The 18,408-nt window shown below is 44.5% G+C and overlaps 1 protein-coding gene across 3 annotated transcripts in view; it reads right to left on the bottom strand.

The window, feature by feature from the left end:
* The window catches only part of ASTN2 (astrotactin 2), a 653,023-nt gene that overhangs the window by 347,117 nt on the left and 287,498 nt on the right, over positions 1-18,408 (bottom strand). For all 3 annotated transcript variants that reach the window (XM_053373809.1, XM_053373810.1, XM_053373811.1), the window contains exon 5: positions 14,944-15,051. In XM_053373809.1, the coding sequence (XP_053229784.1) occupies positions 14,944-15,051 (108 nt within the window). The remainder of the gene's footprint in view (positions 1-14,943; positions 15,052-18,408) is intronic.

Genomic DNA, 18,408 nt, shown 5'->3' with positions numbered 1-18,408 from the left:
TTGGCCTTTATCCACCAGGTCTGGGAGGGAAGAGCCCCAACAGACTTCAGATACAAAAACTGATGCTGCTAAAGAAGCCAGAGACGATCTCAGCTGTCTGTTAGTGCAGACCCAGGTCACTGAGCCTGAGCTTCCACAGCTGCCACCCACCACGAACCACCACTGGCAGCAACAGCAGCAGAAATGTTCTATGATTAAGATATGATTCTATATTATGCTCTAAGTTTATTTTATTAGGGCTGACATACATTTGGACGTAGATGGAATACTGCATTGGGGAGGAGTCTCTTTTTTACATATTGCTCAACAACTCTGCCAAATTGTTGGAAGGGTCCCCTAGTGTCATCTAGTCCAACCCCCCGCAGTGCAGGAATATCAGCTAAAGCATCCATGACACATGGCCACCCAACCTCTGCTTAAAAACGTCCAAGGAAGGAGAGTCCACCACCTTCTGAGGGTGACCATTACACTGTCAAATGGCTCTTACTCTCAGAAAGCTCTTCCTGATGTTTAGTAGGAATCTCCTTTCTTATAACTTCAAGCAAGTGGTTTGGGCCTTAGCCTTCAGAGCATGAGAAAACAATGTGGGTTGTAAAATAAAAATAAAGTGGTATAGAAATGAAATACAGTAGTACCTCTGGTTACGTACTTCACTCATTCCGGAGGTCCGTTCTTAACCTGAAACTGTTCTTAACCTGAAGCACCACTTTAGCTAATGGGGCCTCCTGCTGCTGCTGCACCGCCAGAGCATGATTTCTGTTCTCATTCTGAAGCAAAGTTCTTAACCCAAGCTATTATTTCTGGGTTAGCGGAGTCTGTAACCTGAAGTGTATGTAACCTGAAGCGTATGTAACCCGAGGTACCACTGTAAATTATTAATAAATCACGCAGCACCTGGTTGAAGACAATTCTTCTTGCACGCTCTCTAATGCCCGATGTTGTTGGGGTTTTTTAAAAATAGTGCCCGTCAATAACTAGGAACATGAGCACCTCTAGTAGTTACATTTACCCCACTGTCTGTCTCTCTACCCTGCCACAAATCATCTAAATGCCCACTCTGCAAAAAGGGGGGCAGTACAGGTGCAGTGGGCTTTTTGTTCCACGTTGCACCATTCAAACACTTTCTTTTCTGTCCATATTGGTTCCAGAGAAGAAGTGGATGTCAGGTAAACATAGCAAACATACAGCCTGCCTGTCCGCTTGCCCAGAACTGAGGGGCTCAGTTTTTACTTTCACTTCTAAACCACTTTATTTTATGGGAAAGCATTCAGACATCCCACTAAGCCGTGTGCAATATAAAAACAATAAAAGGTAAAGGTAAAGGACCCCTGACAGTTAAGTCCAGTCACAGACGGCTCATCTCGCTTTACAGGCCGAGGGAGCCAGAATTTTTCCACAGACAGTTTTTCCGGGTCACGTGGCCAGCATGACTAAGCCACTTCTGGTGCAATGGAACACTGAAACCAGAGCAGCGCACAGCAATGCCATTTACCTTCCCGCCAGAGCAGTACCTATTTATCTACTTGCACTCCGATGTGCTTTCGAACTGCTAGGTTGGCAGGAGCTGGGACCGAGCAACAGGAGCTCACTCCATCACAGGGATTCAAACCGCTGACCTTCTGATGAGCAAGCCCAAGAGATTCAGTGGTTTACACTACAGTGCCACCTGTATCCCACATAAAAAAACAGTAAAGAATATCATTAAAACAAAAATGCAACATAAAGGCAGCAGTATAAAAGCACCATTTTTAAAACAAAAGGCGAAAAAGCAGGAGCATGGGTGGCTCTGCACGCAGACTTTTTCTGAGTTTTCCATCAGTTGTGAGAATTCGCTGTGTATTTGATATGTATTTGCTGCCTATATAGCATTGAAGCTATATAAACCTTTTACCTATATAAACTTGTGCTTAAGAGACACCATACCATTTTTTATCACGTATTAAAGCATTTATGGGGGGGGTCCTATTATTCAAAAGACATTTCGCTTATTTTCATTCTTGTAAGTCCAATTAGTTCTCTCTTTATTCGCATTGCTGCTGGGCTTTCTGTGCCTCCCTCCCTCCCTCCCCCCCCTCTCATTCCTCCAGAGTGGACAATTAAAATCAATGGAGTCAACTTTGCTTTCATTTCCCTGCTCTGGAATCAGATGAGAATCATTGTTACATTGAGGAAAACTGTTTATAGATATCTTTTAGATAGATTTTTGCATAGCACTGTTCTTCAGTACAAATCAGATGAAATCATGGCTGATTCATTGCTGTCATATGCCTTAAACCAAAGTTGAATTCTGGGTCAGATCGAAGACAACATGAGCCTCAGTGCAAGAATAAAATAGATATGATGTGATAAAATAGTGATAAAATAATTGATCCTGTCAAGAAGCAGGGGGCCATTCTGTTGATCAGAGCTTATGGCTGAAGTCTTCTCAGGTTTACCTTGAAGTAATTTCCACTGAAGTCAGTGGGATTTTTGAATAAACCATGCACAGAACATAGTTGCCAGGTTTATGTAAGGACAAAGCTAACCATTACTGTCATTTACACACCTCTAAGTTCTACTATCAGGGACGCAGGTGGCGCTGTGGGTTAAACCACAGAGCCTAGGACTTGCCGATCAGAAGGTCAGCGGTTCGAATCCCCATGACAGGGTGAGCTCCCGCTGCTCGGTCCCAGCTCCTGCCAACCTAGCAATTCGAAAGCATGTCAAAGTGCAAGTAGATAAATAGGTACCACTCCGGTGGGAAGGTAAACGGCATTTCCGTGCGCTGCTCTGGTTCGCCAGAAGTGGCTTAGTCATGCTGGCTACATGACCTGGAAGCTGTACGCTGGCTCCCTCGGCCAATAAAGCAAGATGAGTGTCGCAACCCCAGAGTCGGTCATGACTGGACCTAATGGTCAGGGGTCCCTTTACCTTTACCTGGTTCTACTATGACCTGTTTTCACTGGGCTCCAGAGTAAACAGGGAACTTGCAAGCAACCAGACCAAGGGGGCAGAAACCAAAGCTGTACCCAGGGCCAGTCCAAGGTCAGAGTCTCAGCAAGTCAATTAAACATTGCAACCCTACTAATAAACCTGTGTGATGGGGACACCAGCATTCACTTTTCAATAATTCCAACCCTGCTTTATGCCAGTCTACAGTATTTACCAAATGCCCTCAAAGACTTACAATTTACCCTGCTTGTTAGACAAAGTAGCAATATCCTTGTAAGCCACCCCTCCTTTGCCTCCCCAGCAAACATGGTATTATTTTATTTCCTGTGAAACAAGAGGCTCATTACCATGCAGTGGGCATGAGTGGAACGATTAGTAAAATTTGTTACCTGCATGCTTGGAACAAAATTAAATTAAAAGTGTTGCTTTGCTGTCAAGATAAGGACCAAGCTAGAGTGCAAATACTCAATTACTTTGGTAAGACTGTATCAGATGCAATAAAAAAAAAACCATCCAAAAACCTGGACCGCTGGGAACAGATGTAAATGTCATTATCTCTATTGCAGCCCTGGGGAAGTTAAAGAGGCAACTGAAGCAAAACAGAGCCCTAATCACTAAGACAGGGAGGGGAGACAGGTTTTGTGTGGCATGTTGGACTAATGGGTGATAGGCTAGGGGGATTAGTGGGGATGTGGATGGGGACAGTTTGCCTGCTTTTTCCTTCCATGCTTTAAGCATGGACTGTGTGAACCTGTTCAGTATTGTGGGGATTTTCTTTAGTTTGTTTTGGAGAAATGGGTATGTCTTTGTAGGGATGTTTTCGATGGTGTCTCTCTCTAAGTGGACCCATTGCTTTGTCTCATCTTCTAGAATATATGGGATTATGTGGCACACTTGGTTAGCAATGTAAGATTGGGGATCTATGTTGGGGATTCCCCATCCTCCTTTGCGGGGGGAGGTGCAGGTATTTGGGGCTTATTTGTGGCTTTTTGTGTGAGAAAATAAACGAGTGTAGTTTTTTTCTGCCACTTCTGGAGTTGGGTAGGGGGAATCCAGATTGGGAGGGTTTGGAAGAAATAGGTTAGTTTGGGGAGGGTGATTATTTTGATCATGGCTATTTTGTCTGAGAGGATGAAGTTGGTGTCATTTGTTCAAGTTTCTGTTGATTTGTCGCCACAAGGACTTGTAATTGTGGAGGTATTCTAGTTTGCTGAGGTTTCTGGTTATTTTAACCCCTGGGTATCTGAATTTGGTGTAGCAGAGTTTTACCTTTGTGATGTTGGTGAATTCCTTTTGGGTATGCAGGGGGGCGGGGTGTTGAAGCACACAGCCTCAGATTTTGCAAAGTTTACTTGTAGGACCGACAACATTGGAATATGTTGAGTTCTTTGGTAAGGGTGGTTGCTGTGTTTATGGGGTCTGGTGTTGTGACCATCAGTTTGCCTGCGAAGAGCCCTAGTTTGAATATTTTACCTTTTATTTCCACACCCTTGATATCTGGGGTTCTTGGAGTATGATTGCTAGGGGTTCCAGGGTCAAGATGAATAGGAAGGGAGACAGTGGGAATCCTTGTTTTGGGCCTTTTTGGATTGCTATGGTATTGGAATCCATATTGTTAACTCTGCATTTTGCTGAGGCTTGGGAGTAAATTTGTTTGAGGTTTGTAGGAAGTTGGGGCCAAATTTTATGTTAGTTAATGCTGATAATAGATATTTCCATTTTATAACAACAACAACAACAACAACAACAAAATATTTATACCCCGCCTATCTGGCTACACTCTGGAGGCTTTGGGTGAACGCACCTTGGGTGAACGCACCTTGTTCTATAGGGGGAGAACAAGAAAAAAAATCTCCCCCTCTCTGCGCAGCGCCCCTTCGGCGAAGCAGCAGGAGAAACGGAAGGGGCTCCTATGGTCAGGTGAGTCCTATAGAGCGAAAAAGACGGCAAGCAATCAAAGGCTTTAAGGATGTCTAGGAACATGATCACCAGTGGGAGTTTGGTTATTTTGTTGTGTTCAGGAAATTCAGTAGTTCAGTAATTTCCTAACGGGATCTGTTATATTGTAACCAAGGACAAAACATGCAGGGTCTGGGGCGGGGGGGGGGGGCAGAGGCATTTTGAGCAACAGCCATTACTTGGCTATTCCAGTAGCCTTTGGTAAAACATGAAATATTTTTGCACCTCTCACAGTTTAACCTGTTCAAGTCCATGTACATATCCTCCACTCCCTCTGACAAACTGCAGAGTAAGATTTCATTTTATTACCATGTCAATGAGCATCTCTGCCTAATACTCCCTGCCACCAGTGGCATTATCTATAGGAGGTGGCGGGGGCTTCGGTTCCCACAATATATTGGGGCAGGGGGCAGTGCTCCCCAATACTAAGGGGACTGCCACTCCCCACCACTGCCAGGTGCTCTCTGCACACCTCTGGCTGGCAGCCCAGGAGCCAGGTGGTGGCTGGGACAAGTGTGGGAGATCTTTGCTTCGCTCGTTCCAGCCTCAGCCAGGCAACCTGGCAGCCCAGGACCTGTGCAGGGTCCTGGGACAAGCAAGTGCAGAGATCGCCCTCCATACTTCCTGCTCTGCCCCACCCATGCCGGGCAACATCACATGACATGTCATGTGATTCATTACCATGCCTCCTAAAAGTGGGGGGCAAGTCGGCGCTCCTGCCTGTCACTCAATGTAGGTATAATAATTCATGTCTAGCATCCAGTCTAATGAATGTGAAAGCTTTAGGGTACTTCAGTTGGCTTTGGCACCCAATGTCACCTCCTGGACTCTACCCAAGCAGCACACCCTCAGGAGTCACACCCATCACCAGCCCTACCAGGCACCCTTCTTGAGCATTTATTTGCATGGCTGGAATGTGTGAACTGTGATAACAACGGCAATGCAAGGATCGGATCCACCCCCTGGAGCAAATGGCTTCCCCTCACCTGCATGGGCTGCCCCTGTCTGATAATGCCTCTTGCTGATCTGGATGGAGGATAGAAAGGGATGTGAAAGTGTGTGTGGAAACTAAGCTACTGTACTGTACAAAGGCAACATTTGCATTTTTTGCTCTACCCACTTTTGACTTTGGCCACACCATTGATGGCATGCGGCCACCAAAAGGGAACGTGGTCCTTGGGCTGTAAAAGGTTCCCCACCCCTATGCCAGAGCACAAACTTTACTGTGACATTTTGGTTCCTCCAAGAGAAAGAATTCTAGTCGCTCAGCAGCACACAGGACTCACTTTTAACACTTGGTAATTTGCACCCCAACTTAATGTTTATCCCAATTTCTTCCTCCTGCAGAATCAAAACAGCACTGTGGCAGCTTTTGTAATAATGAGAAGGCAGAGGAACTTTGAGGAAATATTTGAGCAGACGCCTCAGCTCAGATTTACGTGCTATCCACTTATCGAGTCATCTGAAGAGTAGCGGGAAGCATCTCATCAGCTAAGGAGCAACTTTATCACTTCCATACTGCCTTTCATACTGCTGCAAGCAAAGATACCACACAGAGATATCAGCTCAGTCACCAGCCTACTTAACACTGCTGTACCACCCATTATTCTGGAACTCCTATGTAGAGCTACTTTATGGCCAGGGTTCATCCCCAAAGCTCAAGGCAGGCAGCAGCACACTGAGCATAACTGTAAAATATCCACCCAGGATCCTATTAAAGACCTATATCTGAAGAACTGTCTTCTCTTATCATATATTGCTATGGTCCTTGAGATTTGCTGAGGATGCTCTTTTGGGATTACCATCTGAGTGCCCACCACCACTCCAGCTCTCTACCCTTGCAGTCCTCAGTTGGTGATCAGATTACAAACTGCAGAGGCAATATTATTTCCTCAACCATGGCATCAAAGCAGGAACAAAGGGATAGTTAGGTATATTGATGTTTGTGGCACAGTAGTATATTATGCCACACACTAGCTTCGGGAATATGGAAGAGAGGGGGACTTTATTAAGGTCCTGATCCAAATCGCAATGTGTACTTCTAGGGGTACCAACTTGGATAAAAAATTATGGGGGCCCAGGTGAGCCCTACCTTACATAATCAATCACATGACTCAGTGCACACACCATCTGAATGGGAATGCCCATCAACTTTGTGGGGGCCCAGCCCCCTCAAATATTTTATTGTGGGGGCCAAAGCCCCCATGGCCCCTAAGAGCTGGCTCCTATATATACTTCTCTAATGCAAAATTGAAAGTAAGATTAAAAGCCCAAGTGAGTCCACAATCACTTGTGGGGAGAGGGTGCTGTATCTCCAGTAGAATGCATGTGTTGCATGAAGAAAGTCCCAGGTCTGATCCCAGCATCTTCAGGTAGGACCTTGGAATGTCTCCTGTCTGCAACTCAGGAAAGCTTCTGCAAGGCAGTGCTAAAAAGACTGAGCTAGATGAACCAATGGCTTCACTCAGAATAAGGTGACATTTTCTTTATTTTATTATAGTTCATGTGGACCATAGTTCAGTGGTACTGTGCCTCTTTTGAATGCAGAACACCCCTGGTTCAACATCTGTCCAAATATGCCTGTCCAAAACACTGGACAACCTGGCCCTATCAATGCTGCCAGTACTGAGGTGACTGGACCAATGGTCTGCCTAGGTATAGTTTCCTATGTTCCTATGTGAGCACGTGTGTGCGTGCACACGCACACACACACTTCATGGAAGACTAAAGCTATTCAATAATGTAACAACTATATAACTCAGTTACAAAAAACTACTCTCACCTTGAAACTCTTTTGATTCCTATCCATTTCTCATGTGTGTGTGCCCCCCTCCCAATTTCAGCACCTTGTTCTAGGGATATATAGCAACTGATCCATTTGTGACTTGGTTTTAAAAGATGCCATAATACTAAAAAATGCAATTAGCTGGTTTTTGCAGGACAAAATTAAACTATGTAGTGGGGCAGGGGTTGTTGTTTTTGGGTGCAAAGACAGCCAAAACAGAATATGGGGAGGGATACAACCTGAAGGTTAGCTGAAATGACCATTTGACCCTGTCCAAACACTTATGATTTGATGCCTTATATGCCCAACTGTGTTTCCATTCTTAAGGAAATCAGCCCTGAGAGCTCACAGGAAGGACAGATTGTGAAGCTGAGGCTCCAATACTTTGGCCACCTCATGAGAAGAGAAAAGACCCTGATGTTGGGAAAGATGGAGGGCACAAGGGGAAGGGGGTGACAGAGGACGAGATGGTTGGACAGTGTTCTCGAAGCTACAAACATGAGTCTGACCAAACTGCGGGAGGCAGTGGAAGACTCTTTGCAAGTCCTTTCCCTGCATATCAGGCAGGCACTGTGTCTATTATAATTTTGGCACCAATTGAACACCTTGTTCAACAAATCTTTTAAACAAAGGGGGGGGTGCGTGCGTGCGCGTGTGAGCATGCGTCAGTCTGTATCTGTACTGGATTTGAAATTGTTTTTATTTATGAAATAGTTCTACATAAATGAAATTGTTCTAACTGTGTATATAATGAAATGTTTTCATTGCTGATGTTTCTTATTGTGAAATAGCTTCTAGAGATTTTACAGGAAGCTATTCACAATAAATTAAATAAATAAGTGAAAGGTAGATAAAATGCAGGTCCAAAGAATAGCAATGGAGGAAGGGGAACTTGTGAATGTCTATCTACACCCACGCCGCCCAAAAACCCCCACCCATTACTGCTGTTATAGCCAGTGTCGTGTCTCCTGCTATGATGCACCTTGTTTACTTAGCCCTAGCATCTATGTACATTTTGGGGGAAGGGGAAGGGAAGGGAGGGAGAAGAGAGGAGAAAAACTACCTAAATTTTTCATTCCACATCTCATTTGCTTTGCTTTGAAATAATAAGTGTCTGTTGCCTCCAGAGGCGTGCGAGGATCAAAGACAGGCTTCTGTGTATGTAACAGATTCCAAATACCTAATTTTCCCTTATAAAGGCCTTGTTTTAAACACCAAATACAGAAGCAGATCAAAGCCTGGATTCGTCTTTCTCTAACAGCCCTCGGAAGGCTCCGTGAGTCAGAGAGATACACACACAGTGGCTGATGCAAAATTGAGGCAGATAATTGGGCTCCCCTGAATACCCATTAAAGATTGCTGCAAATTAGGGGAAAGAGCTGGACATCCTGTAGACTAAAAAAAGGGTCTTCTTTCCCCTAACCCCTCCCAAAAATAAGATATACTGGTGATATCTGCTGCAAGCCTCTGAACAACAGCAGAACCTCCTTATCTCAGTAAGGCGTGGAACTTATCACTGGACAAGAGGAACCTAAATCCCCATGGTCTTAATTAGGCTATAATGGGATGGCAGTGCTGGTTTATGAGGCAATAATACAGCTCTCCAGAGACCAAGCGATGCTTCGGCTCACTGTGTTATCTTGACAAAAGGAAACTACCAAATATTGGTGAAGAAAACAGCCACACAGTCCAGGGAGAGGGAAGCAAATGCGGGCACAGCCCTGGAACAGAACAAAGTGGTCATAAACTTGGATGTTTCGGGGGGGGGCACTAGTTATCACAGGGGTTTCTTCAGGCTACTACAAGATAACCATATTTGACTATACCACATAGAACCATGAATGTGGGTATGTCATGTGACCTAGATACTCGCTCCCACAATGCAAACAGGCACAAGTAACAATGGGGCCAAACGGATGACTACAATGGAAGGTATGAATAAACTAGGACTTATAGCTGGTGTTATACACAGCAGAATGATGTGGTAGACTTCAGACTGTAGGTGGATGGTGGTACTTCCTAATGTCCCTTAGGACAAAAATTCATTAGAAACAGAAAAGCAGGCAAGGAATTGGAGTATAAACTGTCCCTTATGCTATTTATCAGCTATACAAAAGCAGTGGGAGATGAGGCTGAATCCTGCAAGGACAACGGTGTAGTCAGTGGGTGTTTCCTGTGTCTGGGAATGAACTGCACAACCTATTCTGGGAGGGGTGAACTCTTCTTGAAGGAAAAGGTTCACAGAGAGTAGTCCTGGGTTCCAATTGTCACTAAAGTCTGTGTGGAAGGCAGTGCTTAGGCGCAGCTTAGGCTGATTTGCCAGTTATGACCATTTCCGGACCAGGATAGCATGGCCTTCATTTTCCATGCCCTGCTGGCTTCCTGTCTGGACTACTGCAGTGTGCTGTATGTGGGACAGCCCTTGAAGACTAGAAGCTGCAGCTGGTGCAAAAGGCAGCTGCTAGTTCGATAAGTGAGGCAGCCTGATGGGAACATGCCACTGGTCCTGAAAGAACTGTGGTGGCTACCTGTAAACTACTGGGCCCAATTCAATGTGTTGGTGCTACCATACAAAAGTCCTAAATGGCTTGGGACCCAAGTACCTTAAAGAACACCTTCCCTTGTATCAACTATCTTGGACACTACAATCTGCAGGTGAGACCCTGATGAGGTGCATCTGATGGCTGAAGGACACTGTTCTCAGCAATCCTGAGGTCATTGGAATGAAGAGAGAAGGTTTCAGAAATTGTTTTTATTGCAACTTTTTAAAAGAATGCTTCTCCCCTCCTAATTGTTTTATTATGGGTGTGTTTGCTGCCCTGAACTGCTTTGGCAGATATAAATTCAATATAAATAAATAATCTGTATTATCACGTGCTAGACTTCTGTTTGCGAGGAGTTTTACATAGGGGAGTCGTTTTATTTCACCTGCAGCCTGGGGTGGTTACTGCCAATGTCCATTCTTATTCTCCTACCCCATTTTCCTGCAAGTGAAGAACAGGCTTTTAGCCAACAAGTAAAGAACAGGCCTTTAGACAACAGCAGCAGGACCCCGAGGAAGAACAAAACACATCCACTAAAGCAAAAATGTGAGGAGTATTCATTACTCTTTTCTTCAGCAGGAGAAAGTACAAGAATGAATTGCTGTTAAATGAATTGGCTATTAAATAAAGCCCAATATGAATTTATTATTTTAACTACTTGATTTTTAAAAAAACACACAACTTGTTTGAGTTGTGCAGTTATTCTGAACTACAGTTCTTATCATCCCTGACCATTTACCATGATGTCTGGGACTGATGAGAGTTCGAATCCAACAGTAACTGGACAGCTCCCATGCTATCCTTGGTTGAGTGTGACATGCTAACAAGGCCACTGAATTTATTAACCTCAGGGGTTAACCTTGAATTCAGATTACTCATACTGGAACTCTCTCCCCAAAACCAAATGAGGAGAGATGTGCTTCACATGCAGAAAGTCTGCTTTATGATACAGCATAAAATGAGATGTACAGAGTTAAAGATGAACCACCAGATCCACTCCAATAAGCACTGCAGCACATTTAACAATTGTCCTCTGTCCTGCTATGGTTCATCTGGGCTGGAGACACTTTTGCACTGCCCTTAATGGCCATTTAACTCCAAATAACCGTGACAAGAGGCCCACTATAAAAATCAACAGGAAAGCATCATCACTAACAATTAGCTGTCTCTGGTGACACAGCTTTCCCTACTAGGAATTAGAAGCTTGCCCAATTATGGTTCTCAGCTGCAGTTCTAATTATTATGTTTATAAAAAAAAGCCACCGTTTTCTCTTAAACTGGTGATCTCCCTTGCACATGGGATTAGCAGAGTTCAATACAGAAATAGAAATAGATGAGATAGATATAGATATATTCTTCCATAAAGGGAAAGTGGCAAAGATATCAAAACAAAACAGGCCATTTTGGACAATGGCCTACACAAGAGACTCACTGGGACATACAGGAAAAAATGACCAGGAGCAAAGACTTTGATCTTCAAGGTCATTTTCATCACTACCATTCCCTCACATCTAATAATGCCATCAATGAGGCAAGGTGAGGCAATTGCCTCAGAAGGCAGGATCTACAGAGGCAGCACATCTGGCCTCCAAGGAATATATTTCCCACGGTCACAGTGAAGGCCTGATCTGCTGCCTCCTCATAAGCCTCCCCACCCCCCCATGCAGCCTCTACACTGACCTTTCTGCCCTGGTAAGGGGGTTTGCCTCAAGTACCAAAATGTATTGGGCCAGCCCTGGTGCCAACAGGATTGTATCAAAAAAGGGGGCACCAAGAAGCAAGAGTGAAGCACCAGTATGCCCAAGATAATCCCAAAATTTACAAGAGGGAAGTCAGGTAAATTGGGGGAGAACTGAGGGGGAAGAACTGAAAATTTTCAATAACTACAATGGAAAAGGACAGGGAATGAAGCATGGGAAAAGGAGAAGTAGAATGCTTCAAAGGGAAAGGAAAGCTTGGACCCTGAACAGGAACACTTCGTTTATAGTTGGTTTCCTCTAGTAAAGCTGTGCACCAGATCCAACCAAATCATAGGTCCTTCCTGAACCAAATCAGGTAATTCAGATGGACCAACCAGGATTTTGGCCATATTAGGTTGAGGCTGGACCTTATTCAACCCAGGACAATCCAAAAGTTGGGAGGTCTGGCAGTGAGGAGAGACCGAGAAGGATGCAGCCTGTTTGTGTCTCATTCTCCCCCCTCCCCCAGCCAACTGCATGTTTAATTAGGATTGAAATACTAATTAAAACTGTGCAAGGACCCTGAATCAGTTTGGGGCCCAGATCCAGGTTGAGTTTGTCCTGGGTCATCCTGGGTCAGATCTATCCTGGGATAGATTGGATACAATCCTGAATCTCCCTCGGGGCTTGTCAGCACTTCTATTTGCTCCACCACTTCCCCTGAGAGACCTGTCCAGATCTTCACTGTTTTGAAATATGGCAACCCTATTACTAGCAGTACATGTAAAAAGGATCTAGGCGTTTTGGTGGACCACAGCTTAACATGAGTCAACAGTGTATTTGCAGCAGCTAAAAGCTTATGCTATTCTAGGCTGCATCAACATAAGTTTAGTGTCCCAATCGAGGGAAGTAATAGTCCCACTCTATTCTGCCTTGGTCAGAACACACCTGGAATACTGCGTCCAATTCTGGGCACCACAATTTAAGAAGGATGTTGGCAAGCTGGAACGTGTGCAGAGGAGGGCAACCAAGATGATCAAGGGTCTAGAAGCCAATCCTTATGAGGAACGGTTGAAGGAGCTAGGTATATTTAGTTTGGAAAAGAGGAGACTGAGAGGAGATAGGATAGCCATCTTCAGATATCTAAAGGGCTGTCACATGGAAGAGGGAGCATGCTTGCTTTATCTTGCTCTTGAGGGTAGGAAAAGGACTCAAGGCAATGGCTTCAAGTTACAAGAAAGGAGATTCCGACTAAACATCCGGAAAAACTTTCTGACAGTAAGAGCTGTTAGGCAGTGGAACAGACTCCCACAGGAGGTGGTGGACTCTCCTTCCTTGGAGGTTTTTAAGTCGTGGTTGGAAGGCCATCTGCCATTGATGTTTTGTTTAGTTTCCTTCATGGCAGGGGGTTGGACTGGATGACCCTAGGGTCCCTTCCAACACTACGATTCTATGATTCTCACTTTCCAAAATGAAAGATTGTGCACCATCAGCATGTGTCTGTTTCCGAAATATACCTGTGTTTGAGCCAGTGTGCAACCACTGAACCAGCTTTGCCCCAAAACGAACATATTCCTATGCATGCCAACACCTAATCACTGAAATAAATTTCACTGTGTTTTCCCAGGATAGTAGAGGCAACTTTCTGATCCTGCATCTTGCTACGCTTAAGTACAGATAGTGAATGCAAAGCACAGAAGCCATCGCACAAAACAGTAATTCATTCCTGAGCTCAAAGCATCCTGCAACTTCATTATTTCTTCACACTCATTTTTCAAAACCACCTCTTGTCACCAAAATAAAAGAATGCAAATGCAGATTAGAACTTTTTTTGGGGGGGAGGGAAGCAAGTGTGGGACACACTCTGAAACTAAGGCTTTAAAATAATAGAGAAAGAACAAGCCTCCTAACTCTGCTAAAACTGAAAGATGACACAACTTGGGAGATTTCCCTGCTCTCCTTTTCTTGAATTGCTCTAGAATTGCCTATAGCCTGGTCTATACATACAGCAAAATGAGGTGGTGCAATCCATTAGTTGTATAGAGTGGATTGTATCACTTCAATGTGAAAGATACCTGCTTCAGGTAAAATAAAACACATTAAAAGAAATCTCCCTGCAAGAAGAAAGAAAGTGGCGCAGAAGGAGAAAAGGTGGTCAACCAAGCCAATTCCTTGCCTTGCTGCACTAGTTTGTCTTTCTTTTTTTCTCTCCCCCCATAGCCCTTTGAGATTTTTGTTAAAGTTTTTCATAATACAGTAAGATATAGAAAATAAGCAGGAATAAGAAAGGAAAGAGAGAAAAGGAAAAGGAAAGGAGGGGAGGCGGGGGAAAAGGAAAAAGAAACAGAAAAAATCCACTTTCAGGGAAGGCAGGTACAGACAGCTGGAGACAGCAAGGAACATCTGATTTCAGCTGAACACATGGGCTTATAACCAACTAAGTTTGACGCAGAGTGAAGCTATTTAAATGAATTAATTTAATAAGTCATGTCTATAAATTTCAATGGACTTACTCTGAGTAGGACTTGCCAGTGCAGGATAGTGCATATTGGGACTGGAAGGGTGACAGGCAGGGAGACCAGCAGCAGTGCCACCCTACTGGGTGGGTTGTAAGTAGGAAAGCAGGCAGGTGGGCATCGGCCCAGGGTAGACTGAGGCTTGTGGGGAAGGGTCCCATTCGCCCTAGTGGACCAGCCTTCACTGGAACTGCTGCTGGATACAGCCCATGGGTTGTATAATGGTTAAGATCCTAGGTTTTATCAAATGATTTAATGTTTCCCAGGCAGTCAACCATCTAGTCATACATATAGCTTCAGCAACATTGTTGCATCACACACCTTCACCAATTGTATTGTATATTGTATTTCATTATGGGGTTTCAGAGTTTTTAGGGGGCTAACCAGGCTGGGATAGCTGGCTTGTTGGCTTTTGAATGTCTGATGTAGATTTTTTTCAGTTTTGTTGTTCAGTATGGGACAATGACAATAAAGATTATCGTATCATATTGTGGCCTAAGCCATTAAAACAAATTTTCTCCCCTCTTCACCTTTGCTACGTCGTCGGCTCCTGTACTGCTCAGTGTAGAAGGTCAACTGAGTTTCATCATCTGCTTCAGAGCCAGAGTTGCCTTTGGCACGGCCAAATCCAATCCCACCTACAGAGAATGAAATTGAGGATTAGTGCTAATGATCATGGCAAACAGTTGCCCAGAAAACAAGTCTGACCCAAAACACACCCAGACCAACGGGGACAAGTGAATGGATTTTCTGAACTGCAAGCCCAAAGGAGGGCTCGAGGGAGTGGTTACACCAAAGTAGGAATACTAAAGAAGGATGTCCAAATGTCAGAGTGATCAGTTCTAGTGCTTTATTAAAGAAGGTCTAGACTGACAGCAAAGCAGCCTGCCAGGTCTACAAGCCTTTTCAGATGTGGGACAGACACCACAGCAAAGAGATGGCTTGTCTGTACCCAAGCAAACGTGCCTACATTCTTTATACACAAAGCGGCATATGTCACTTTGGCCAGGCCTACCCATCACTTCCCCTGACCAGATGAGGGCATAAGGGGCAAATTCCCAAGTCTCACAGATATTTCCCCTTTCTGGGCTCAAAGCCCAGCACCCCAAGCCCACAGATAAGCATAACCTCAAAGCAAGTGTATATAAACACATATGGGCTCATTGTCACAACAACTACCAATTAATTGTGGGGTTATCTTGACAACCAAGATGGTGTTTGCAGAGCTTCAAGAATAGTTCACCTTGGTTCAACACACTGGACTTTTGTTTTTTATCATTTTATTGGTTAAATCAGGCCCTAATGCACAAGTGATATACAACAAAGCTCTTCACTAGTCAGCTGTCTAAGCAAGCCACTGCTGAAGATCTGTGCTAGTCTCAGATAGTTGGAGCAATAGAATATCCCCAACCACCATCCCTTAAAAGATACAGTGGTACCTCTGGTTTCGAACGGGATCCGTTCCAGAGCCCCGTTCGCAACCTGAGCAGACTACAACCCACATCTGCGCATCTGTGCACATGTGGGTTGTGTTTCACCACTTCTGTGCATGCGCATGACATCATTTTGAGCATCTGCACATGCGCAAGTGGCGAAACCCGGAAGTAACCCTTTCCGGTACTTCCAGGTCACCGCAGGACGCAAACTGAAAAGATTTAACCCGAAGCATTTTTAACTCGAGGTATGACTGTATTGGCTGATGTGTTGTGTTTGAGTAACCATCGGCTCCTCCTCAGAGACTGCTCTAAACTCCTACTCCAGTGGGGAGACAGGGAAAGTAGGTTTCCAGGGGATTCTGGAGACATAGTAGCCTCTAAGAGTTCAGGGATCTCTGAAGGCTCTTTCCTCAATTCCTGAACCTGCTCCTTTCTCCCTTGTTCTTGCTGACTGGCCTCTGGCTCCTGCTCCACTTCTTCTGCCTCTTCTGGCAATTGCTTCACAAATACTGCAGGTATCAATGAAGGAATTGGTAACAGGGGAAGATTTCTCCTCATTTGTGGCATGGAACCCTACACTTCACTGGCACCTTCCCCAAGATCATTCTCCTCACTCTCCTCTTCCTCTGCCCACAAATCCCCTCTCTCCTTGACCTCCTGCCAGTCCCTGACACAGTCTTCTATACCAGACCTTTCCCCAAAGTCTCCTGCTTTTGGACATTGTAAGATCCACGTTCCTGGTGATTTTGAAACTGTACAGGTAAGGGAAACCAAAGAAGAAAAGCAAAATGAAAGGCCTTGTGAAAATGTTTGGCGCACGCCTCTCACTCTGTGAAGAAGGTTAAAAGGAAAGAGGCCTCTGGGGGCTGACAGTGGCCCTTTAAACTGCCATTAAAGTATTTTACTGTTGTAAAAATTCTTTATTATTCTACGCAGAAGTGCAGCCTCCACGCTTCTTGGCAAGAGAACTGCAAATGAAAGTGCCGCCCCCTGGCCCATGGAAATCTTAATCACTTCAAGCCAAGGAGGCAGAGGACTGCACCGAATGGAGAGCAGTTAAAGACACAAAAGCTGCTTTCAGTTGTGAGTAATACTGAGGACTGGCCCCTTTAAGAGACCACTGTTCCAAACCAAGAACCAAAAGAAATTTTTAACCTGACAGAGCTCAGCCTTACCGAAGTTGATTGGTAGAAGCAATAAGGTCAAGCAACCACCAAGAGATGGGAAAATCTCTTAGAAAGTGTAATGGAAACTGTGCTGAGATGTAGGTCAGGCTGAGCATCTGACCAGTAAATAATAGATTTGGCCAATGAATCAAAATAAATATTGTCAATATACACAGGCAAGCTTCTTCTTATTTTCTTAATGCACTGACTTGAGAAGAATAGAAGGCATGCTTTTTGTCTTCACAAAAGTGGCAGAAGCCCTACCCCCTTTTTATCAGGAGTTCCATCCTTTTATGTAAGTGTTGTATTGTTTTATATAAATTTTTATATTGTTTAATAGACATTTGATCCCCTGTCCCCCAAAAGTCTGTTTTATGAGATCATATGACTTTTCTACATGTCTGGCTTCTAGCCCCCAACCTGATAGTTTCAAGTCATTTCCCCAACCTAAGGCATGGGTGCCCATCTTAAATGTCTGGGTTGTACCTCAATATGTTTCACCCTTTGGATGTTTGGAGATCCATTTTGAGGTGGCCTGCCCCTTGCCTCACCAATAAGGGATGCAGAAGATCCACCATCCTCGCCAAGTGCATGATGGACAACTCAACCAACAGGAGCAGATAAGGAGGGGTATTTCCACTATCACCTGACTCAACCAATGAACTCCTCAAAAGACAGAGCATGGCTTTGAGTATGGGTATAGAAAAGCATCCCAAAGGCACCTGTCTCAAGCTGTTGGCTATGGCATCCTGCGCCAGCTCTATGATGATACAGGTTGCCCACCTCACATCTAACCATTTAACAGAGAACAAAAGTCTCCAAAGAGAATCAGAGGAAAGCCATTTTGTAACCAGTTGTGAACCATGTGAACTGTACTCAAATTATCAAGGATATGTTGGGAGAGAGTGACCATATGGTGGCATTTTCTTGGAGCCTGTGTTTGGAGAAACATCAGCTCAATGACCACACTCGCAGACTGAATTCCTGAAGGAGATACCGTATTTTTCGCTCTACAAGATGCACTTTTTCCCTCCTAAAAAGTAAGGGGAAATGTGTGTGCGTCTTTATGGAGCAAATGCAGGCTTTGCAGCTATCCCAGAAGCCAGAACAGCGAGAGGGATCGCTGCGCAGCACTCCCTCTTGCTGTTCTGGCTTCTGGGATTCAGAATATTTTTTTTCTTGTTTTCCTCCTCCAAAAACTAGGTGTGTCTTATGGTCTGGTGCGTCTTATAGAGTGAAAAATACGGTATTTAGCAGGGCTAGGAGCTCAGAGAGAGGGGAAGATGCAAATATATTAAAGTGCTTCTTGTTTGGGGGTTGGAGGACACTCACTGCCTGTCTGCCTCACAAAGGGCTCATACACACTTCTGCTTGTCCTACTGCTTTCCTCTGG

The sequence above is a fragment of the Podarcis raffonei genome, chromosome Z (assembly GCF_027172205.1).
Source record: "Podarcis raffonei isolate rPodRaf1 chromosome Z, rPodRaf1.pri, whole genome shotgun sequence".
NCBI classification, from domain to species: domain Eukaryota; kingdom Metazoa; phylum Chordata; class Lepidosauria; order Squamata; family Lacertidae; genus Podarcis; species Podarcis raffonei.
Note: the sequence above shows the minus strand (reverse complement) of the source record. Positions and strands in the feature narration are given on the sequence as shown.